Below are 23,477 nucleotides of genomic sequence, written 5' to 3'. Positions count from 1 at the left end.
TTAAAGAATTCTTCCCATGAGAATTTCAGGAGTGCAATAAGAAATTATATAATAAATTAAAGGAATAGCCCCACTTTTTACGCACAACCAGATTTAAATTGATAATCAATGTCATTTCACTTCTAAAACAGCGTATTCGCACGATATTGCAGCTTTCACTGTATGTACAGACACTCGGTAGACTGCCTTGTATTGTACTGGCCCTAATGTGACAAAGTCAAACTCATAAATACATTTATCGGATCGGGGAGGTCTGGAGCGCCAGCAGTCCTCCTGTCTGGTGACGCTCTTCCTTCCTCACCCACCCAGAGAAGGCAGAGTTTTACCGCAAGTTCAGACTCTGCGCTTAGTGTGATAGAAGTCAGACACTACCTCTTAAAGCCACTTCGTTACCGTTGCCGTTTTGTTTTCCTTACACCTGAGCCGGAGTTTCGGAGGATTTGTAAAAGTTATGCGTAAAAAAGCGCATCGTCGTGACGCAGCGTCACCGCTTTGGATGTAGAGGTCTCCCTGGAAAGATCTGACAGTTGACTTATCAACACAACGATTTCCCGATGAGGATTCTAAATGTCATGAGGATTTTGTCGCTGTTGGTGTTGTACTTTTTTGATTTATCGGGTAAGAAGAACAACTGTAACTTTAACTCTTTTAAACAGATTAAGAGTCGGAGACTTATTTTTCAGAAATGTGGTATTAAGCAATACCTACCTACCTAAACTTGCCTGACATTATTTGATAAATATTTTTTATATATTATGTTTTTTGATTTTGTTTAAACCACAAACACCTAATAGTTAATGTAGCGTGTAGATATCTTGGCCCTTGGGGAAAACGAGAGCTCATCCATGTTTCCTCCCATTGTTCTGTGGATCTGGGCCTTAAATACCAGGGTGGAGGAATGTTGGTTAAACTGACATTGTTGGCCTTGGCACTTTTATCCAAAAGGTTTTGTGTTTGAGCCAAAACCTCGATCACCTTTTCAGGAGTTCATTTATAAGAGTTATAAGTCACTGTGTCACCTCACATATTGTTTTCTGATGATTTGGTACTAGATCAGTTGAGGCCACATGACTGCTTCATTTGAGTCAGAAGTGACATATTCTAACACGTGGTGACAAAAGGTATATTAAAAAAAAACTGTTGGACAAGAATTTGAAGACTAAGAAACAAAAATATCTAGGGATGACATATTTACAACTAGATATAAAACAATGCAGCCGAACATTGTCATTGGAAAAGTGAGATGCAGAACAACAGATGTGAATTAGAATCAACTTTTATTACCTGAAGCAAAACTATTTGTTTAATAATGTCTAGTCTCAACAATAGTCTATATATTTTCTGGTTTTGAGTGACTTATTGTAATGTGGATTGCATCACTGAGCAATAACTTAAGATATGACACTGCCTTCTGAAATAGATGTTTTCATTATTTCTGTGTCTAAGCAAGTGTGAAAAAGTAGATTTTCCCAGTAGATCCTTGTCATTTATAGATGTATATTACACGAATTATATAAATGTTGGGGAATGACTAACACTGTGTTCCCCAGATGCCGTGACCGACTTGACCATGATCTCCACGGCTGAGGTCACCAACATCAATAACTTCACCATCACTTGTATCAACGGAGAGCGCAGCCCAGCTCAGATCAAGCTGGAGATCAAGAGGGACAACAGAATCCTCGTATTCCCCAAGAAGCCCAGCTTTAAGGTGCACAAGTCCAGTAGCAAAGAGATCGTGGCCAGGGGCTTCCGTGACCTGGATTATATGGGTGTCTTCTACTGCGAAGCCACAGAGGAATCTAAACAACTTCACAATGTCACAATGATTAACAACGTAGCCAAAGGTCAGTTCAGGACTAATGCAACCAGGTTTTTACTCTCTGTAATGGCAGAGCACTTGTTTAAACTTCTGCAGTCATCATTTTGTAAAATAATATCTCCTTTCTTTGCAGTAAATTTTATCCCGAATCACCTCACGCTCACTGCTAACAAAGGAGATACAGTTCATCTCAGCATGCAGCTCCACAGCTCCCAAAGGAGAGACGTGACGTGGAAGTACAACGGTAAGATATAAACCAAGTTCAGACAAAATCCACAAATAAAAACACTTACGGGCTTTTGATGAAGGATACTGAGCAAATGTCATTTTGTTTTTCATGCAGGTAACTACTATTATATGACTCACTGGAATGATGTGATCAACCAGACGGCCGTTCTGACTGTGGAGAATGCAGCCTTTGACAATCAGGGTATCTACAGCGCCAGCCATGTTGGGGACAGCCCCCTCCACGGCGCCTGGATGAGGCTCATAGTCAGAGGTTAGTTGAATCCTGACACATGGACACTGAGCAGGAAATGTAGGTTTTGGTAACTATTTTATAGCACAAATGTAAAATGCAAATGTCATATTTGACTATGGGCATGTTACCAAGGTTGATACCGGAGGTGCGCACCTTTGGCTGTCCGTCCAATATGAGAATAGTTCCTAACAATTACATGAGATCAGATCATTTCTCTCTGGCACATGTTTGAACAGCACAGATTCCAGGTGGGACCGAAACATGTAGGAGGCAAACATGTTGTTCAAACATGTGTTTGAAAAGATTAACAGAGTGAGCAAGAGGTCCTGAATTTATTCTTCTGTTGAGTAAAGTGTTGTCAAAGTTAGAGGAAAAAACAACGTGATATTTATGGCACATTCAATATGTAGAATGACTTTTCACTTGTCAACAAAGTGTAAAAATGATTGATGTTTTGGGGGCATGTTAGCGCACGCAAAGATCAGCCACAACATTAAAACCACTCACATCTTGTGACAATGCAGTTCAGTGTTGGGAACCTTTGGACCTGGTATTCATTCATGTGGATGTTACTTGTACATACACCACCACATAGCAGTGGCACTCCTTGAGGGCAGCAGGATGCAGCTTGAGACAGACAGACTCACAAAAACAGGAACAAGGAGCAACTAAGAAAAAATGAAAAACAGCACGAGGTGTCGACCTGGCCTCCAAATTCACTAGATCCCAAAAATGATCAAATATCTGAGGGACAAAGTTGAACAAGGCTGATCCACAGAGGCCCCTCCCTTCAACCCATAGGACCCACTAATAACATTTTGTTACCAGACACCACAGGACATCCTCAGAAGTTCCCATGTCCATTCTCTGATGAGTCACAGCTGTTTTGAAGGGGGACCTACTCACTAGCAGGAAGGTGGTCAAATGCCTCATCTGTGTATATGTTATCATTAAATAATCTCATTAATTTGCATTGAAGAAATATTGTCCTTGTAAATGTTGACGCCATTGCTGCCAGTCCCCAAGAACCGGACGGGCACATAAAACCACATGTTAGCCATAGATTTTTTGCAAAGTAAACAAGAACAGTTGTGTTGACTGATGATCTTATAGAAATGAAGACACATAGATTATTTAATCTTTTGTCAGAAACAAAAGCCGTTCTCTGCTGCTGCTTCCAGGCTTTATGTGAAGCTGAGCTAACGTTTATTAACGTCACGTTTATCGATGATTCCTGTTATGACAAAACAGGAAATAGCAGCCCTTTATCCAGTGTTAAAATATTCATTTGAATTCACAGAGCTTGAACATGATATCCAGCTCGCGTCACACTACGAGCTGCATCTGCACTTTATTGGCAGCTCCTGTACAGCACATGTGTTTGCTTCATTTCCCGCACCTCGGTATTCAGTAGAGCATTTCCAGTACTATGTACAGTGGAGCGTGAATACCATCTCCACCCTCCACCTGCTCTGATTTAAGCTTCTCCTGTTTCTCTCCCCTGGATGCGCTTGTTTTCTTCTGACTCTGTGATTTAGTTTGATTTATGTACTATTTCATGCCTTTGCTTTTGTGACTCCTACAATTTAAAGAGGCCGCATGTGCTTGGAAAGTACCCGTAACGTAAAACAAACATGCAAATATCCCCTTAGATTTATTCTTGAACTCTGTTTCTCTCTGTAGCCTGTCCCGGGAACAAGTGGGGCCCTCAATGCGACAGGGAGTGTCCAGAGTGCCTGAACGGCGGGGTGTGTCATGACGTGGACGGAGACTGTGTCTGCCCCCCGGGATTCATGGGAACACGCTGTGAGACAGGTTTGTACTGTCCTGAGCAAAGCGTCTCCAATTATAGTTAGAAAGGCAGAGAGGCAAGGATAGCAGAGATCAGAATTACTTTATTGATCCCAGGGGGAAATTACTTGGAGATGGGATGGGGAACATTTCAGTCAACGCATAGTTAAAATAAGTTATTTGAGTAGGTTTGAATCACACTTGCCTACCAAACGTCCGACTAAATATGAACTGAAAAATGTCACAAAGGACCAGTTGCTCTGAGTTAACATATTCATGTTTTTGTGGGAAAAGTTCAAATGGAAATTAATTTGATGCAGTTTTAGAATAAAATAGCTTAGGCAAAGTATTCTGTGATATGTGCCATTAGTTTATTCAAATCCCAACAAACATTCCAATAAAAGAAGAAATTAATTTCGATATCTGCATCGAGGTAAGGGTTAGCCTGTTTTTTCAATCGATTTTTTGAACAATATAATAATATAACTACTTATTTTACGTGCATACACTAAATGCACCAATGCAACGTTGAGTGAACTTACATGTAGATGATTATTATCTCACAAAAATTTATTAAAAACATTTTTTTTTTTGGACCCAGTTTTAGATACAAAAAGCAAATTTTATACTTTTATACTTTATACTAGAAATAGCATGTTTCTGTTGTTTAGTTGGTATAAAATTAAAACCAGTTCAACGCTTCATTTATATTTAATTTAAATACCATACCTTAGATCGACATAACTCTCTTCACTTCATTCAGTAGTGTAGATTTAATAATATCGTCAGTAAATCCTCCTGCTGATTTGTTGGGTTTGTCCAAAATGTAAAAGACTCTCAAGAGGTTATTTAAATCAATATAACTATGAACTCAAATCGACAACCGGCCTCAAATTTGCACTTTGGTGGTGTTTTGCAAGGAAGGGTAAGACCTGATGCAGCAAAATTCAAGGAATTTAAATAAACACTTTTGTGAATTTGTCTTTCTCTGACGGCTGCAGCCTGCAGAGAAGGAATGTTTGGCCGAAACTGCCAGGAATCGTGTGACTCCGGGCTCAACTGCAAAGGGCTTCGCTTCTGCCTACCAGACCCTTATGGCTGCTCCTGCGCCAGTGGCTGGTTTGGGACGAACTGTGATAGGGGTGAGCACAACAGTACATCGCTTAACTCTGGCCTTGCGTGGGTTTAATAGCATCTCCTGACCACACAGTGTGTCACGTGTCACATTTGGTCGATATGCTTTCTGTTGTCAGCCTGCCACAACGACATGTACGGACCCGACTGCAAGCTGAGCTGTAAGTGCCAGAACGGAGGAGTCTGCAACCGTTTCAGTGGATGTCATTGTCCGACAAGGTGGAGAGGGCAGAACTGTGAGAAGTCCGGTAGGTGTCATGACTAATCATTAATCCTTTAGCTCGATTTCATCGGCGTATATATTTTTCTTCAATGCATCGTTTGCATTTCGGTCGCCTTTCCCCATTAAATATTGCTTTATGCACTAGCTGCACATCTTTAAAAATCTTACTAACGTTTCACTGCACATCCTCAAACTTAGACTTAGACAGACTTTAATGATCCGTGAGGGAAATTAATTTGTCACAGTGGCTTCGTTGCACGTAAAACACCCTTAAAAACCACAAGAAAGATGAAATCCTTCCCATCCATTCTTTAAATGTAAGTCCTGGTGCCTGCGCAAAGAAGTTGTCAGGAGCGTCCTACTCTGAACAAAAACCAAACAAAAACATCATAAGTGGGACATTTCAAAAATGTGATGATTTGAAAATCTGGTTTAAAGTTTTGACTTGAAGGTTTTGAAATGTACATTCTTTCTCCTCAGACCGGGCTCCCCAGATTGTGGACTTGGAGGACAACGTGGAGAGGAATCTGAACTCCAACCTCAAGATCCATTGCTCGGCCACAGGCAACCCCCTGCCCAGCCACGACAGCATCGAGCTGCGCAAGTTGGACAGCACTGTGCTTCGGGTAAGAAGTCGAGCAGCTGAGCGACGCACCCCTGCAAAGATGACAAGCAGAGAATAAATACCAGGCCACACAGAGAGAGGGTGATGGATAATAGTAGGCCGAGTGGTTTAAGGGAACAGTCCGACGTCTTACGAAACCTTTTCATCTGCTTTCTTTACAAAAGATTGAAAGACTGATTAAGATCACAAGCGAGACGAGACATCTGACCTGGTTCTTTGCAAAAAACATACACTAAACACACAAAAACACAATGTTTAACCAATTTACTGAAATAGTTAAACAGCACAGTCTGCCATTGCCCTTTGTTTCTAGCTATGCTAAGCTAACTACCCTCAATCTGGCTCATCTTCTCCCCCAAAAATGTTTTTTGAACTGTTAAAAAACCTAAATAATTATAAGTTTGTGGGATCAAAATCTTGTCCTAAGGCGTTTGTTAAATAATAAAATTGAGTTGTACTACGTCTTTAAGTCTGAGCTGGGGATAGCAAGACTGAGTCACGTTTTGAGGAAGTGGACAGCACAATGGCCCGGGCAGATAAGGCTGTATCACTCCACGGCGCAGGAGTCACCGTGCATTGCCTATAAGTGATATACTCAGTCTCTGTGTTATTCCTTCTTTGCTGTTTCCTTGATAATACAAACAATCTGACAAAGAATTGTACTGGCACTTCCCACAGGAACAAGGGCACTTCTCACAGGGAGGAGGTTCCCAGGGAAAATTCGAGAGGGAGAAATTGGAAGTGTGTGTGCATGTGTGTGTGTGTCTTAGTTGCCCACATGTGTTATGGATTTTACCCTCAGGCCTCTCGCACTCTCATGGACTCCAATAAGAGCACGGCCCTGTTTGAGATCTCTCGTCTGAGCACTCAGCAGGAAGGACTGTGGGAGTGCCGGGTGTCCACCAACGGGGGCCAGGACTCCCGCAAGTTCAACCTCACCATTAAAGGTCTGAGTGTTAGGATTTCTGTTGCAGTTAGATTTACATACAGTTTATAAATATAATCTTCTTCAACGCATCTCAGATTTGTGGCTATAATCATTCCCCGTGTCCACACAGAGCCCCCGGTGCCCACTACGGCTCCAAAGCTGCTGGAAAGGAGGAGTAAGCAGCTGCTGGTGGAGCCAGTGGGCTCCTACAGAGGAGACGGCCCCATCATCTCCACCAGACTCCTCTACAAGCCTGTTGAGAATGGCGTCTCTTGGTCCTCCATCATAGGTAAAACATGATCATGCAGTTTAATTATGATAAGAAAAGCATTGAAAGTTATTATTTTTGATTTATTTCATTGCACGGCAGCAAGCGCAAACATTGCAGTAATCAGTCAGACTTGTTCAGTCAAGATTTTAACATATTAGCTAAAAACATTCACAAGGACAATGAAACAACAGGCTGATTCTGAATGGATCCAACAAGTAACTGTAAATCTGACTAGAATCTCTCTGTAAATCTGAAGGAAAATCTCCAATAATCATCTTATATTATATTTGTTTTCCTTCTAGTCTATAGTGAAAAAGAGCCCATCACACTCATGAACCTGGAGCCTTCTACGCGTTACTGCGTCCGAGTCCAACTGAGCCGACCCGGGGAAGGAGGAGAGGGCGCTCCGGGCCCAGAGACCATCATGGAGACTGACTGTCCTGGTAAGATAAATTCAGAATGACCACACAAACACTGAGCAAACATGAGTATATTTATCTGGAAGGCTTGCCTGGGGACAGATGTCCATAGTCTGGACCACAGAACTTAAGCAAGCGCAATTATCTTGGTTAGAGTAACGGCAGTATGTCTTTCCCATGTATAAAGGAGGCAGCTGCCTTTCGCCCAAATCTGTCCTGATAACTCAAGTTAGTTCGGGGCAAATATAGAAACATGTCAAATGATCTGGGGTTGCTTCTTCGATGAAGTAAATAGAAAACTCTCTATGGGATTGTGAGTGAAAAATGAGCCTTTATTTGTCATCTGTCTGCCGGGAATCACAAACTGTTCAAGAAGAAGCTGTGTTGAAATTCCAGATACAGGTATTCATTCCTCAATGGCTGTGGCGCAGAGGGAGAGAGAATGTCTGAGTGTGTGAGTGTAGGAGACATGATGCAGGAGGATGTAAATGTGCCTGTTTTGCAGAGCGATGTTGCATAGTTCAAGCAAGCGTGACTCTTTGGCAAGATGTTTTCATGTCTACGAATAAAATGGAACTAATTTTATTTGCTACAAGGGAGCCCTGGCCTTCTTGCACAAGCTGTTTGAAATAGTGTGAACGTGGGAAAAGAGATGTTCGACAACTCCGACTGGAATCAGAAAAAGTGTTACAGCATCGACAACAGATGAGAGGTTTATGTTGAAGTCAAAGTTAATCAGTATTTTAGCCACCATCTTATTTATTACCAACTACACCTCATATGAGGGGTCAAAATTAGGGCTGGGGGCTATGACCAAAACTGCATATCAATATATTTTTTAAAATACTGATGGTATCTAGTTTGATTTATTTATTTTTTCATGCATAATCATAAAACACATCTGCATGACCCCGTGTTAGCACTGCTGATGTGGAAATCTGGGGACATTTACAGCATGGAGATAAAAAAAAAAAGAATTAATGTTATCAAGATGAAATGAAAAAATTTATTTTGACACATTTAATATTTAAACATATTTAAACTGCTATGTCTGTGATAGCAATACGTAATAGTCGTAGCCTGCTAAAATTTAGCAAACAATTGGGGACACAACAAGGTCATCCAAGCAGGGACTGTCACCAGAAATCGGGGACGTCTTGTCAACCTAAAAAAAAAAAAAAGAAAAAAAAAAGAAAAGAAAAACACAAGCCAAAAGTCTTCTTGCTCTGTCGCTTCATTTTTCTGACTTTTACATCTTCACCACACCACGCAGTGCAGCAGTCGCATCATATGTGTTTAGTGGCGCCACATTGAAAATGGTCCGGTCTGAAACAGTGTCTGGCGGCGCAGCGTTTCGAACACTGTATAGTGAAATACGCCGGTATGCCGATGTATTAAAGATTCGTATCATAACGAAAAAAAAAAAAAAATACCAGAATTGATTGAAATCGAAAGTGTGATCAAAATCTTTTCATTCAGGCAAAAACTAAATCCTGGGCTGGTCCTAGTTTAACCCCTGACCACACCCAGAAGAGCCACATTATTAAAGCTAGAGACTCATTGTGAGCTAACACTTAATAGAGATCATCCAGTTCCATTCATAGAAGTTTACTCGTGAATCTCGGGGAACTGGCTGGTCCTCTGAGCTCATCCTGTGTTCTCTGTCGCCGCAGAGCCGACAGTTCAGCCCGAGATTGACATCAGCTCGGTGGAAGGCCGCAACGTTACAGTACGCTGGCAGCTGCCTCCCAACAATGGCGTTAACGCCCGCACAGCCAGTGGCTTTTTAGTGCAGCTCTTCGGGCCAAACAGCGAGAAGCTACTGGAGGCAACCACCCTGCTCACTGTGCTCTCCTACAAGTTCCACAACCTGAAGCATCAGCGACACTACACCGCGGTGGTGCGCCTCTTCAACTGTGGCAGCCAGGGGCCGCCCTCCAAACCCTACCACGTCTTCATCAACAGCCAGGGTAAATAAAACCTCCGCTGTAATGAACAGGCCGCAAGGAAGGATTAGTGTGGGTTATAATGCATTTTGCAGCGGTTTGTGGCACAACACAAGCTCTAACGCAGTGTTTAGTAAATGAATGGTGATGAGCACTCAGGGAAAAACGGATGACTGGTTCTTGCTGTTTGCTTGATGACTCTCTCTTTCTCTGCCCATAAAGCTTATTGGTTTAATCAGATCCCTCACATTTGGTATTTGGTATAAAACCTTAGATTGGACTGTCTGTTTCAAAATGTAACGCAACAGAATAACTTTTCACAACTGAACTGTTTCTGTGCCTCAGTCCCATCGTCGCCGCGCAACATCCAGGCCCTGCCCCTGTCCGTGTCGGCCATCCAGGTGAGGTGGCAGCCCCCGGAGGATCTGAACGGAGGCATCAAGAAGTACATCATAGAGTACCAGCCGGTCGACCAGGGGAGCCCCCACATCTGGGTGGACACGGCCGACGGGAACAAGACCACCAAAGATGTGACGGCACTCAACGGCAGCACGCTCTACCAGTTCAGAGTGAGTGCTTTCTCCAATGTGCCGGGAGAGTGGAGCAAGTTTGTTCAGGCGAAGACGCAAGGAGATGGTGAGTGGTGTCACAGCAAGATGTAACTGGCTGAGATTTCTGGGACTGATGTGTTGATGTTGATACATTTAGACTGAGTCTTTACACTGTGGGTGTTATGCACGCAGTAGAAAATGTCATTATTTGACAAATCGAAAAGCTACACTGATTTCAACTAAGGACTTTTATGGCTACTTTGACGTAAAATCTATTTTGTTTTCAAATTAAAAATAGCTGTCAGTGGAAAATCTCCTCACTAATAATACACTAGTGGCCCATCCCCAAGCTTTTCCCATACAGGGACAAGGATTTACTCAGGCAAAAATAAAAATAAAGCAGTGTATTTATACCTTATGTCTGAAAACCATCTGCTTGTTTGTCTCCAACATCTTGGCCCCGCTGCCCCTCCTCCCTTCCCATTTGTACCCCTCTTCTAAAAAAACTAAAAAAAACAAAACAGGCCTCGAGAGTTCAACCCCGACCACCAAGGGTGTAGCCGGGAGGTCTCCTGGGGACAGCTACCAGCTGCTGGTGGCGGTGGTGGGCTCGGTGACGGTCACCTGTGTGACTATCATGTTGGCGCTGCTGGCTCTTTTCTTCATCAGGAAGACGCTCCTCAACCGTCGGCGAACGTTCACCTACCAGTCCGCATCGGTAAGAATTTGCATCAGCGATTTATTTCGTGGTTGACAGTGCAGCTCATTGGAAATCCTTTACACTTTAGAGCAGGGGCCAGCATTGTTTTTCAGGCCAAGGACCCCCCAAACTGATGGAGAGATTAAGCAGGGACCCCCTACCTATGTGTTCTATTTTAAGCTCAGTTTAGTGCTATTCATAAATCTACATTATTATTATCGTTTTGCATTCAATATTAAGCTATTCAAATAATAAGTGTTTAAATTTCAAACATGTGGCCGTGCAGCCTTCACCTTTAAACATAGCTGAGTGTAGTAGGGACAGTGAATCACCAAAATATTTTGTCCTCAGCTGGGAGGGGGAGCGAGCTGCACTGTTGGTGCATCTGGATTTCACTTGGGGACTGAATAGGCTGTTGGCCAATGGCGGGGAACCTGACAATGTCATTGTGTAACACGAAGCCTCATGACTGGCTCAGCAGCGATAGGGGCGGGTTCTACAGGAGGCTTAGATTGATAGGTCTAGTGAGACAGCTCCTCTATGGTATGCGAATGAGTGAAGTGCTGACTGAAAGATGACCCATGACTCGTGTTTAACATTTGCATTTAAACAAATTTAAATTTGGGGGGAAAATTAAAAAAAAAAAAGTATATATATATATATATATATATATAAAGATTTTGCGACCCTTGCGGACAGCCTATTGAAGACCTATGCTTTAGAGGATTTTAACAAATTACCTACTTTGGCCCACCGCTGAGCTTAACTCTAAGAAGAGTAACTTTCCATTGTTCCCTCTATCTGATCAAGTACTAAATGTAGTGAAGAAGTAAGATTCTTGGGCCACATCATCAGAGATGATTCATGTGATGATGATGATGATGATGATGATGATGTGCAGCGCCAGTGCTGTAAATTGTATACACGGACGAACATGCTGGCACGCAAGTTCCATATGTTCGCTGATGATGTGAAGATAGCCCTCTTCAGATTAGGGCTATCTTCACATCTGCTCACTGCTCACCACTCTATATAGCACACTTGTGGTGCAGCTAAAGCTTAAAGGTGTACAAGTGCAAGCCAAATGTTTGTGAGCAGAAATGTCCCCACTTTGTACGCAGTGCTTAGGAATTTTATGTTTAAATGTATTTAGTTTAGTTATCCAGGACTTGGTTTCTGCCTACGCTAAGTGATACTAGATACTCTTCCTGGTCCTGGAAGCCCTGGAGTAATTGTTTTAGCTAGTTAGCTTTTGAATTTTAGTACTCTATTTGACTGATGTGTGTATTTATTTTTGTCTGTGGTTATACTGGTCTGGAATAAAGTTAAAGGAAGTGTTTCGTATCACCAGGGCGAGGAAACTATTCTGCAGTTTAACTCGGGAACTCTGACCCTGACGCGAAGGCCTAAGCCCACACCAGAGCCCCTCACCTATCCGATCCTCGAATGGGAGGACATCAAGTTTGAGGACGTCATCGGCGAGGGCAACTTCGGCCAGGTGTTTACTCATTTAAATCCTTAACAATTAAATGTTTAATGTCAAAGTGTCTTTTGAGCTAACGCGAGTCTCCAAACCAGGTCATCAAAGCCATGATCAAGAAAGACGGCAACAAAATGAGCGCAGCCATCAAGATGCTGAAAGGTAACCACACAGTGTAGATACATACGCCGCGGATGAAATTAAATGCAAGTGCGGCGAATTCTGTCTTGATTTCAAAGAGCGCCAGCTGAAGACTTGCTTTGCTTGCATTTTGTTAAACGATGCGGGGCGTGCTGTTCTTCCTACAGAGTTTGCATCAGAGAATGACCACAGAGACTTTGCAGGGGAGCTGGAGGTGCTGTGCAAACTAGGGCAGCATCCCAACATCATTAACTTGATAGGAGCCTGTGAGAACAGAGGTGAGTGAGCGACATCTGGTGGCTGTAATGAATATTGATGTGTTGTTCAAGTTTAGATGGTGCCAAAGGAACTTTTTTTTTTTTTTTTTTTCATGAAAATGCATGTTGAACTGTAGCATTCTTCCTTAGCGTACAGCGCCGTGTTGGAACAGGTTAATTTCTCCCCACTTGAGATGCAAATGGACACACATCTCGCACCTGGAAAGCACCAGAATGTGTCCAACATAAATAGTTTTTGCCTGCCAGAAGCACTCCGGCTATAGCGTTTGCTTGATCTGTCCATGCGCCCCACAAGCGAACGGCCGTTGCGCATATTTATGTGATTACGGACGGTTTCCTTGGCCCCGGTTCTTACCCCGAAGTATCAGCTTTCATCAGCTACGTTCAACGGCCGCTAAATTGAATAATTGAATCACTCGAGAGGGAAAGAGAGAGGAAGTCTGGTGTGTAAAACTGCAAATAGGCCTCTGAAAACTAAACATCTGGATAATTCGGCGCGTCTCCCCCGTCCGGCTCACTTTCATTTACCGCACGAATTTGCCAACCTTGGCTACAACGTGTTTACATCTGTAGTTAAACTCAGGTTTACTCGATCAATATCACATCAGCTAGAGCATTAGAAGCTAATCATTGTTATTAGCAGAGTTTACTTTGGACGAAGGAACCTTATTTGCATTTGCAGTAAATGGCTTTGGCTCTGAGAGCGGGAGCAGGGACACGCGGGATAAAGGAACAAAGCGGCCATCGATGATACAAAAGTGACATTGATCAAGACTGAAACAGCGTAAAAGGAGGATGGGGTGGGCTGCAACGGTGGGGAGGCTGAAACAGCTTTAAAAAGGCGACCTTTTCAATCGATGCCTCATCTGAGCTTTCAGCCGATGTAGCCGAGGCTGTGAGCAGAGGTTGACTTTGTCATGGGCCTGCTGTGGTCAGCTGCATGAACGTCTATACATAATATACATATCACAGAGTACGAGGCAAAAAAAAGTAATAATAAGGATGGAGGAAAGGATGAGTAAAAGAGTGAAGAGATAAGAAAATAATAAAGGTCAAGGACAAAGTAGCAAATGTGCATGTCTTCTTCTTCTTCTTTCATTCGTGTGTACTCATTTCTAACAGAGATGTTTTTAAAAGGTGCTTTATTGCAAAAGAAATGGTCACTGGCTAGCAGTTGAGTAAGACAAGTTGTTGCTCAATTGTTGTTTTGGGACTTTGGGGGGGTGTTCCACCTCATTCTTTCTAGTTTCTGGTTTTTATTCATTTGATCCATTCAGCATCTGTCCATATTTTATAGATACAGCGTAGTTCTGTCTCTCTGAGATCTGGAACAAATTTACTCTGATATCCACATGCTGGAAGAATAAGGTGTGTCCCGCAGGACAGGCAACAGATACTCAGATGTCAAGAGGGAGCTCACAAACCCTCTCTCTCACACACTCTCTGATAAGTATATACTAACACAGACAGATCCGGCGTAACATTATGACCACCTTCCTAATATTGTGTAGGTCTCCCTTGTCCCTCCAAAACAATTCTGACTCATCAGAGAATGGACATGGGCCTTCTCAGGGTGTCCTGTGGTGTCTGGAAACACACAATGTTGTTAGTGGGGGCCTTTGGATACTATGAGTGAGCTGTTTTTTGTGTTTTTAATTTGTTCCTAAGCTGTTTTTGTTCGTGTGCCTGTGTGAGGCTGCATCCCGCTGGGGATGGATGCTATCATCAAGCAGTACATGTCTAAGTAACATCCACACGAAAGCCAGGTACAAGTTTCCCAGCAGGACTTTGTATTGTCACTAGATGGTCACTGTTATTTATGTCTCCTGTCAGTGGTCATAATGTTATGCCTGACAGAGAGAGACATACTCTTTAAGGCATCAGAGTCTTGGTATTTCCTCCTTTGGAAGAGGAACAGTCCATAAACGGCGGTTAATTCCATCATTTAAGCCCATAATCTGCCTTGTACGTATCTATTACTTAAATATTCTTTTACTGGTTTTGGAAAGAAGCCGCAGAAAATACATTGGTGTCCTTTAACAATTCTATCAGGTTCCAGTTCTTTGACCAGTCTGTCCATCGACCTGGAATCACTAATTGCGTTGGCTCTCCCGGACCGTGGCGAAATCAACATGAAACCCTTCCAACTACTACAAACCCCTCGTGACCTCACGAACTCTGGCAGGAGTCTGTCGTCTGTTAGCAGAGCTTCGGCCATCTGGTTGAGTTCTAGGTAGCTGAGTTGTAGCTGGGTCTCTTCCCAGGCTGATGCACGCAGGCCAGCTAAAGCCTCGGTCCAAGTTTCTGGACAGATAGTATTATTGTAATAATCTGGCTGAGCCGCGACCAGTGTTTACAGACAGAGTGTAAAATGTTTATGAGCCTTTTTAACAAACGGGAGACTTTTTTATTTAGTCTGAAAAATCTGCTAAACTACAAACTCGGTCCCCCTCTTCGCTAGGTTACCTCTACATAGCCATTGAATACGCTCCCTACGGCAACCTCCTGGACTTCTTGAGGAAGAGCCGCGTGTTGGAGACCGATCCGGCCTTTGCAAAAGAGCACGGTACCGCCTCCACTCTCACCTCCCAGCAGCTGCTGCAATTTGCCGTGGACGTGGCAACTGGGATGCATTACCTCAGCGACAAACAGGTAGGAGGAGTACAAGTAAAATGTGGCAGATGGCTTTGTGTCTGAGCGAGTGATTGCATCTGTATGTGGTCATCGAGCCAGCTGTTTGCCGTTTGAAGTTAGTGCAAAATGCACAGGCGTAGGCTGTCCTCCAACTGGCTTCCTTTTTAAGTTTCTGCTCCTTGCTTTTAAGGAACTAGAAATCTAGAAGTCTAGACCATGCCACCAATACACCGAAGACGACCAATTGGATGCTCTTGCACAAAAACTGTAGGCCATTGAACATATAATGATCCCTCAAACCTATGTCAATGCTTTTTTCCTTGAGACGTGACACATTCGGTGCATTTTTAGCTTCTAAATTTCTAGCTACAGAAAAAAAAAACTTGTATAACAAATTCAAATATATCTGTTCGAACACAGCATTGGTACTAGTGATAACACCCCTCCCCCTCCTCCTCTCCTCTGCACCAGTTCATCCACAGGGATCTGGCGGCAAGGAATGTCCTCGTAGGAGACAACCTTGTGGCGAAGATAGCAGATTTCGGTCTGTCCCGCGGTGAGGAAGTTTATGTCAAGAAGACGATGGTGAGTCATTGGGTTGGACACCAGAGGGCGCTAGTTATATGGGGCTCAAGTTCTCTCTCTCTCTTTTTTTTTTTTTGCATTGCATTTTGTACTTCAGTACAAGAGAAAAACAAACAAGAAATCTTTTGAGAAGCAGCCAAAGACAAATAGTACAAACACTGATTTAGTGAAACAACAGTAATATGTTCACCATCTGTCTCCACAGTCTGCCACACAGATTACAGATGCTGACTGCATCTCAGATTTATTACATATATAAACCTTCCAGAACAAATCAATTATAGCTAAACAGCCAAAGAAAGTTTTTCTTCATCCATTATTTTCTGCTTTGCATTGGCCTCCCTGGACAATTCTGATTGTTATTAACAATGAGTATTTTCTAGTACAGATTCAAGCGTGTTCTTTTTTATACTTCTCTGATATGTCTTTTTTAAATTTTGATGTTTTCAGGGCAGGCTGCCGGTCCGCTGGATGGCTATCGAGTCTCTGAACTACAGCGTGTATACATCCAAGAGTGATGTGTGAGTTACAGCATTAAATTTACATACTCTTTTTTTTTTTTCTTTCCTCAGGGCAGCACATTCACATAATGCTGGGCAGCACAGGGCAGTTTCACCATTATTGCAACATTTTGTGCAGACATAGGACTAAGAACCACTGGCTAAATGTGCGTCACAAACTTCCTGTCCATATGTATTGCTATATCACAGTCAACGGCTCGTAATAATCGAGATCCTTCGTTTTTATTTCTTCTTTTCTGTCACAGAAACTTTAATAGAAACAGATCAGCCTATAGTGCAGTTTTGATTATGTGCACCACAAGGCGCTTTGCCACAAAAACAACAAATCATCTGTCTGTCACTGGTAGTGTGATGATAGTGTGCTGCGAGACTGATAAGCACAACCAGGAAGCCTTGTGTACAACTCAGAAGACAGACACGTTGGTCTGTCAAGCGGAGCCTATTTATACACAGCTAGAGAGGAAAGCTAAAAGTGCTTAGGACAGCTAATGGAAGACGTGTTAGGTGGGCATGTGGGGTCGAAGAGATTTGTACACCTTCAAAGATCAAGATGTGCGAAATGATGATCGTGTGAAATGTAGTGCAGACAGAAGACCGACGCAAACAACATTCACATCTACCACACAGAATTGTGACACATGAAACTGAAATTCTCTAATCAGATCACAGGAAAGATGGTGGTTTTGTGTTGTTGCGACTCTGGTTCCATTTCAGCTTCAGTTTATTTTTAAAAGATAACGTGCATTTTAACCATTCAAATTAAATTACAATTTTTCATGGTGAACGTAATCCATACATAGAAAGAGACCAGAACAATTAAGTTATGTGTAATAATGTGAAATGACACAGGGAAGAAGTATTGAGCATACTTTTATTTAATACTTTGTACAAAAGCCTTTGTTAGTAATGACAGCTCCAAGACACCTCCTGTATGGAGAAACTAGTTGCAAGCATTGCTCAGGTGTGATTCTGGCCCATTTTTCCCCACACAAAGTGTCTTTAAATCTTGAAGGCTCCACGGGCCTCTACTATGAACTCTGAGTTTTAGTTCTTCCCGTAGATTTTCAATTGGATTCAAGTCAGGTGATTGGCTGGGTCGTTCTAGCAGCTTTATTTTCTTTCTCTGAGCTAGTTCAGAGTTTTCTTGGCTCTGTGTTTGGGATCATTGTCTTGCTGAAATGTCCACCCTCATTTCATCGTCATCATTCTGGCAGATGGCAGCAGATTTTTCTCAAGAACGTCTTGGTACATTTTTCCATTCATCCTCCCTTCAATTATATGAAGTTTGCCAGAACCACAGCCCCACACCATGATGTTCCTCCAAACATCACTGTCGGTATGGTGTTTTCATACGGGTGATGTGCAGTGTAGTTTGTCCTCCAAACATGGTGTGTGTCATGGCATCCAAAGAGTTCAATTCAGCTCTCATCTGACCAGACTATGTTCTCCCAGTATTTTACAGGCTTGTCCAAATGTTGTGCAGGAAATTTTAAACAGGCTTCAACATGCTTTTTCTTCAGAAATGGAGTCTTGCGTGGTGAGCGTGCAACAGGCCATGGCTGTTCAGTGCATTGCTTATTGTTTTCTTTGAAACAATTATACCTGCTAATTCCAGGTCTTTCTGAATTTCTCCACAAGTGGCCCTTGGCTCTTGCACAGTTCTGATAAATCTTTTCACTCCTCTGTCAGAAATCTTGCGGGGAGCACCTGGTCGTGGCCGGTTTATGTTTGAATGATGTTCTTTCCACTTCAGGATTACGGCCCCAACAGTGCTCACTGGAGCGGTCAGATGTTTAGAATCCTTCTGTAACCAGTGCCATCAGAATGTTTTGCAACAATAACATTGCAAAGGTCTTGAGAGAGTTCTTTGCTTTTACCCATCATGAGATGTTCCTTGTGTGACACCTTGGTAATGACACACCTTTTTATAGGCCATCACTTTGGACTGAACCAGCTGATATTCATTTGCACTGACAAGGGGCAGGACGGCTTTCTGATCACTGATAGATTTCAGCTGGTGTCTTGGCTTTCCATGCCTATTTCCACATCCCTTTCTGCGTGTGTTCAATACTTTTTCCCTGTGTCATTTCACATTATTACACAATTTCTGAACTTATTTTGGTTTCTTGGTTACCAACACCTGGTGAAAACTCCATGTCCATAGCACCTTTAGAAATATGTTGACTATGAAAAATTGTGATGTGTTCAATACCCGCTGTATTTGGAAGTGTTACAATGTTTCATCATTTACCCCCTACTAGTTCTTTCCAAGGCTTAAGATATGATCAACAAAGTAAATGATTGTTTCCAGGAGCCAATAATAAAGTTTACAAGTAAATCAAGCATGGACATAACTGACAATTCTCATCTCATCTGTACATCTTCTGTTGCAGGTGGTCATTCGGTGTTCTCCTTTGGGAAATTGTAAGCTTAGGTAAGTAACTTACCCAGTGACTTTTAACACAGAAGCTACATTTCTTAATACATTTGTTTGCAGATCTATTTTTTCCCCCCAATGATAGACATACTGGGTATAATAAATAGTTATTTGTTTGTGTGGCCATAGGTGGTACGCCATACTGCGGGATGACGTGTGCCGAGCTTTATGAAAAACTGCCACAAGGCTACAGGATGGAGAAACCCAAAAACTGTGATGATGAAGTGTAGGTATTCCATGTTTGCGGCTGGAGATGAGCTTACTGCTTTGTTTCTGTTTGCCTCTGCTTTACCATATTCACCATGTTCATCCATGTTCCTCTCCAGTTATGAGCTAATGAAGCAGTGCTGGAGGGATCGTCCCTACGAGAGACCCCCCTTCTCCCAAATATCCGTTCAACTCAATAGGATGCAGGAGGCCAGGAAGGTAATGCTTTACTCACGCCCTGAAGGCTGGTGGGATCCAGTTCAAAACCTTGGTTATGTTTATCTAGTCGAATAGAGAACGTATCTATAGGAATGAATTTACACTGAACTACTGCAAATTGTAGGTCGACCAGCTCTCTTTCAATTCGCCAATTATTGGATATCGTAGGTATCAGAAATCTGAAACCATGCTTCTGGCATATATATTTACCACCTTAAATTTTCTAACCATCTTTCAGGCCTATGTGAACATGGCTCTCTTTGAGAACTTCACCTACGCTGGGATAGACGCCACCGCTGAGGAGGCCTGACTACCAGCCCCCCCAGACCCTAGCATGCCACGAAGCTCCAAGAGAAAGTCGCGAGGGAGGACGCCACGTTACTGCCACCTCCCTGCCGCTCAACGCCAGGACAGGAGGACAAGGCGCTCGACCACAACCACCCAGCTATAGATGGAGGACTGTGAAAGGACACTGTATGGAATTATTACAGGAGTATGGCTGGGCCTTCGATGGAAAGATGCGTCTTGTTGCTAACCTTTTGGAAAATCCTACCACCTGTCGCAAAACAATATCCGTCCAGGAGGAAAGAGACATTGTTCCTCTTGCTTTTACAAAGGTTGTGAAGTGTTGAGGAAAAGTGGCAAATATGGAGCTATGTGACTTGCTTAAACACCACAGGGTCTGTGGGGTGCCAGTGCTGGGATTTGCTCTCCGTTGTTCAAAATGGAGTAGGAAATCTTTTCATAGAGGTGTAATTAAAGGACACGATAATGTATGTTCTCAAACTCTTTGAGAGTGAAATGAAATCAAAAGACTTTCAATGTAGCACTTAAAAACAGCCTTATCCCTGACATTTTTGTGTCTATTAGTATTTGCCTATCACTGCCATGTGAATGTAACTACTACTGTATGTATTTTGCCTCTCATTTAAGAATGCATAGATGTATAAAAGCCTCGTATTGGAATGTAGTCAGAGTTACAGACTGGTTAAAGTGCAACCAGCCATATTAATGTGTTCAATGCAAGAGAGCAGTTATTTGGAGAATGCCACTTCTACAGGGCAGATATACAACCAGTTTACCAGCTAGCACTATTATAGTTCTCTGTTAACACTATGCAATCTAACATTAATGGTAGTATATATATATATATATATCTCCACTATGTGAGAATGTAGAGTATGTGTTCATAAACTGGTTTCTTGAATAAAGGCCTTGTGTGGTGACTGGACTCATCACCTCAAGATGCACTTATTGTGAAAATGTTATTTCTGGGACGCTGGGGGGGCACACAGAGAAATGAGAAACTCAAGGTGAACATGTTTGAGGCTCTAGGAGAACAAAATCCTGGACAAGTTTGAAATTGTTTCAATGTTTGAATTTGACACTTTTTTAGGTCTCAAAAAGAGGACGTCCGGTCACCCTATGTAATGTTGACATTTGACGAATGTTATTTTTAAAGGTGTCCCGATACTGATCCTCACAAGAGCCATAGTTTCCTGGTTAACTTGTCCATAACAGATATTAAGTGCTTTTTCCTTAAGTGTCCACTGGTAAGCAGTGGGGAGCTCATGTTCAGACCAACATAATCACAGATTACTTCTTCTCAATAAGAGACATGGCATGCTACGTGCTACTAGCATGTAGTATGTGCTGTTCTAGCAGGTCAGCACATCTTCTGACGTCTTTTTGATAAGCTGGTTGTAGTTTAATGACCATGTATTTTCTGCATCCGTGAGAACCTAAAACCTAACCTAAAACCTTGATTAACAGTTAGCTAACCTACGTACCTTTGCTTTGCCTTTTCTTGTGGTTGGTTACATATTGTAATCCAGATTCTATGAGAGTGAGTATTGTATTTTGCCGTGAGGTGGTATCAAGTGCAGTTGTATCTGGGCTATTTTATGAGAGCAAGTACATGAGCACCATGTCAGGCTATCGATATTTGGGTGAAGCAAGGCGGAGATGCAACAGGCCAGGGTACTGGGGCCCAAAGTGCCCTCAGAGAGCTCAGGAACACCGATATGCCCGGCTGCACTGAACTGATCTGTCACTGGGTTTCCTCCACAAATCAACCGCAGGCTCAGAACTGCCTGTCAAGCGTGGTTTCAGAGGGCCAGCTTCCGGACTCCCACACATGTGTACTGTAATAAAGGAACAAGCATGCCATTATATTTATTTTTATCCCATGTCAGTCAAAAATCGATGTTTTACATTGCCTACAAACCCCTCTGTGACCTCAGCTTCTGGGTTCTTTGTGTAGAAGAAATGGGAGAAATCAATTTCTATCCAGCAGCAGGTGTTAATTTCATGTGTATTCTTTGTAAAAAATGTTTTCTAGAGCAGGAAGGAAACAACACTGAAGTCCTGGAGCCCATTTTTAGAGGCTGCCCCAACTGCAGACATCCGTAGACTTGTGGTCCATCCTAAAGGTCATACACACACACATTTTAAGTGAATGCTTTGTAGTATATTATCTTCTTGTTTTTCTCTTCTGTCCCTTTTCCTGTGTTTGGGGTTTGTGAAGTGTGTATGAAGTTTAAAGGTCAAAAGGTCATTTACCAGATGCCGGCTCGTATAACTAACTAGACGTAAGGAGATAAGTTTTGTTTGTGTATGGGGATTCTTGGAGATGACCATCATATATAAGGTGACGGTGGGAGCTGAACGAGAGGGGATTCTACAATTGGCTCCAGAGGCTCCCTCAGATTCAGCAAGAGTTTTTGACGTTGTTCTTTCTTGTAATAAACCTTTTTTGAATGCAAGATAAGACTGGTCAGCGGTGATCACTTCCTTCTTCAGCACACTTCAGCACATCAATATACAACAGCCTCTAACCCGTTCACAAGTTAACATTCGGCGTGCTTAAGATTAAAGAGGTTTGTGTTAGATTACAGTTGCCTACATGCTTCCATGCTGTTTTTATCTGAGTCATAGCTGAGTCTCTGCAGTAGGTGGTGAGTTTTCCCTTAGGAAAGACTGGATCTGGGACAGAGGTTTAGAGTCAGTGTTTAGTGTAGCTTAGAAATAACCCTAGCATGTATAATACATCCTGTGTGTCTATCCATGATTACAACCTGCACACTCAAAGCTACCATTGTTACTCCATCTTGTACAAACAATAAGTAGTCCGGCCCTGTGTTCTTCTTCCCCAGGTTATGAGAAACATTTCTGATTGTCATTGACTTTAAGGTCTTTCCGCTTCCTGGGAACCACCCAAACATCAGCTCCCTTATTAAAAAAGTTCTTTGTATTTGGGCAATATATATATTTTTTTAAAACATGGAGCATCAAAGACAAAAAACTGCAGGCTTATGCAACTGTACTGGCAGCGAGTAAGAGATCAGGCTCAGGGAAATGGTTAAAAATAGAACTACCCACCATTGATTAATGGACTGAAATTGTGTATGAGATTTATGTTATGGAGAAGACATCTTTTTCCCTCAAAGTTGAAAAAGGAACATTGTATAACATCTGGACCAAATGGACTGAGTATGTAAAACCAACTGGTGCTTTGTGTGAACCTACTCTGAGATGACTTGTGCTGTAATAAATGGGGAATTTAAAAAAAAAAAAATAAATAAAAAAAAAAAATTAAAAAGCTCAACAGAGGATGTACTTCCTGCGGCACTGATAGAAGATCAACTTACTGATAGAAGATCAACTTACTCGCCTCCCCTGGTACGCTGCTTCACTTTCTCACCTTCTTAATGGACCATATGTACAGTGCAGTTTATTCACTATCTGTATTTTTTGAATATTTTTTACTGTTCATTTTTCAGGACTCATGTCTATGCTTGTGATAACCAACACAACAAATTCTCATTCTGAAAGCAGCAGGCTCGTCAAGCCCCAACTGGAAATGATCGTCCATCCAGCTCGATGCCACCACAGAGTTCATGCAATGTCACAGAATTTCTTAGTAACTTGTGCACAACTTCAGAGCTATCTGAGCTCCAGCGTTGGCAAAGATTGCATCAGTGTGTGGCGAGCGCTCATCTACTGATAACTGGGTTTTTCTTGAACTGAGGCCTTGTGTTTACAGGTTTCATAATTAATGGGTGATAATAGCACGAGATTGTCC

General features: G+C 42.4%; 1 protein-coding gene across 2 annotated transcripts; it reads left to right on the top strand.

The window, feature by feature from the left end:
- Positions 1–320: 320 nt before the first annotated feature.
- tie1 (tyrosine kinase with immunoglobulin-like and EGF-like domains 1) lies at positions 321–22,158 on the top strand. Of its 2 annotated transcripts, XM_047587666.1 has the most exons (24): positions 321–618; positions 1,551–1,847; positions 1,956–2,066; positions 2,166–2,321; positions 3,987–4,118; positions 5,096–5,236; positions 5,348–5,476; positions 5,932–6,077; positions 6,879–7,023; positions 7,135–7,293; positions 7,578–7,718; positions 9,368–9,664; positions 9,986–10,276; positions 10,716–10,909; positions 12,243–12,389; positions 12,470–12,533; positions 12,680–12,790; positions 15,252–15,442; positions 15,896–16,009; positions 16,460–16,530; positions 18,924–18,964; positions 19,097–19,193; positions 19,294–19,393; positions 19,632–22,158. In XM_047587666.1, exons 1-24 carry the CDS (start codon positions 555–557, stop codon positions 19,701–19,703), a joined length of 3,411 nt encoding a protein of 1,136 aa, XP_047443622.1. In that variant the 5' UTR covers positions 321–554; the 3' UTR covers positions 19,704–22,158. The 2 variants fall into 2 exon arrangements, with proteins under 2 accessions (XP_047443622.1, XP_047443623.1); XM_047587667.1 differs by lacking the exon at positions 9,368–9,664 and having other exon boundaries at positions 322–618.
- The last annotated feature ends 1,319 nt before the right edge of the window (positions 22,159–23,477 follow it).

This window comes from Mugil cephalus, chromosome 6, assembly GCF_022458985.1.
Source record: "Mugil cephalus isolate CIBA_MC_2020 chromosome 6, CIBA_Mcephalus_1.1, whole genome shotgun sequence".
Classification (NCBI taxonomy): Eukaryota; Metazoa; Chordata; class Actinopteri; order Mugiliformes; family Mugilidae; genus Mugil; species Mugil cephalus.
The sequence above is the reverse complement of the archived record's forward strand: the minus strand, read 5'-3'. Positions and strand labels throughout refer to the sequence as shown.

Coding starts and splice junctions, on each gene's coding strand:
- tie1 (XM_047587666.1), top strand. CDS start 555: ATGAGGATTCTAAATGTCATGAGGATTTTGTCGCTGTTGGTGTTGTAC. Junction 6,078..6,878: donor TGGACAGCACTGTGCTTCGG/GTAAGAAGTCGA, acceptor TTTTACCCTCAG/GCCTCTCGCACTCTCATGGA. Junction 12,390..12,469: donor GCGAGGGCAACTTCGGCCAG/GTGTTTACTCAT, acceptor TCTCCAAACCAG/GTCATCAAAGCCATGATCAA.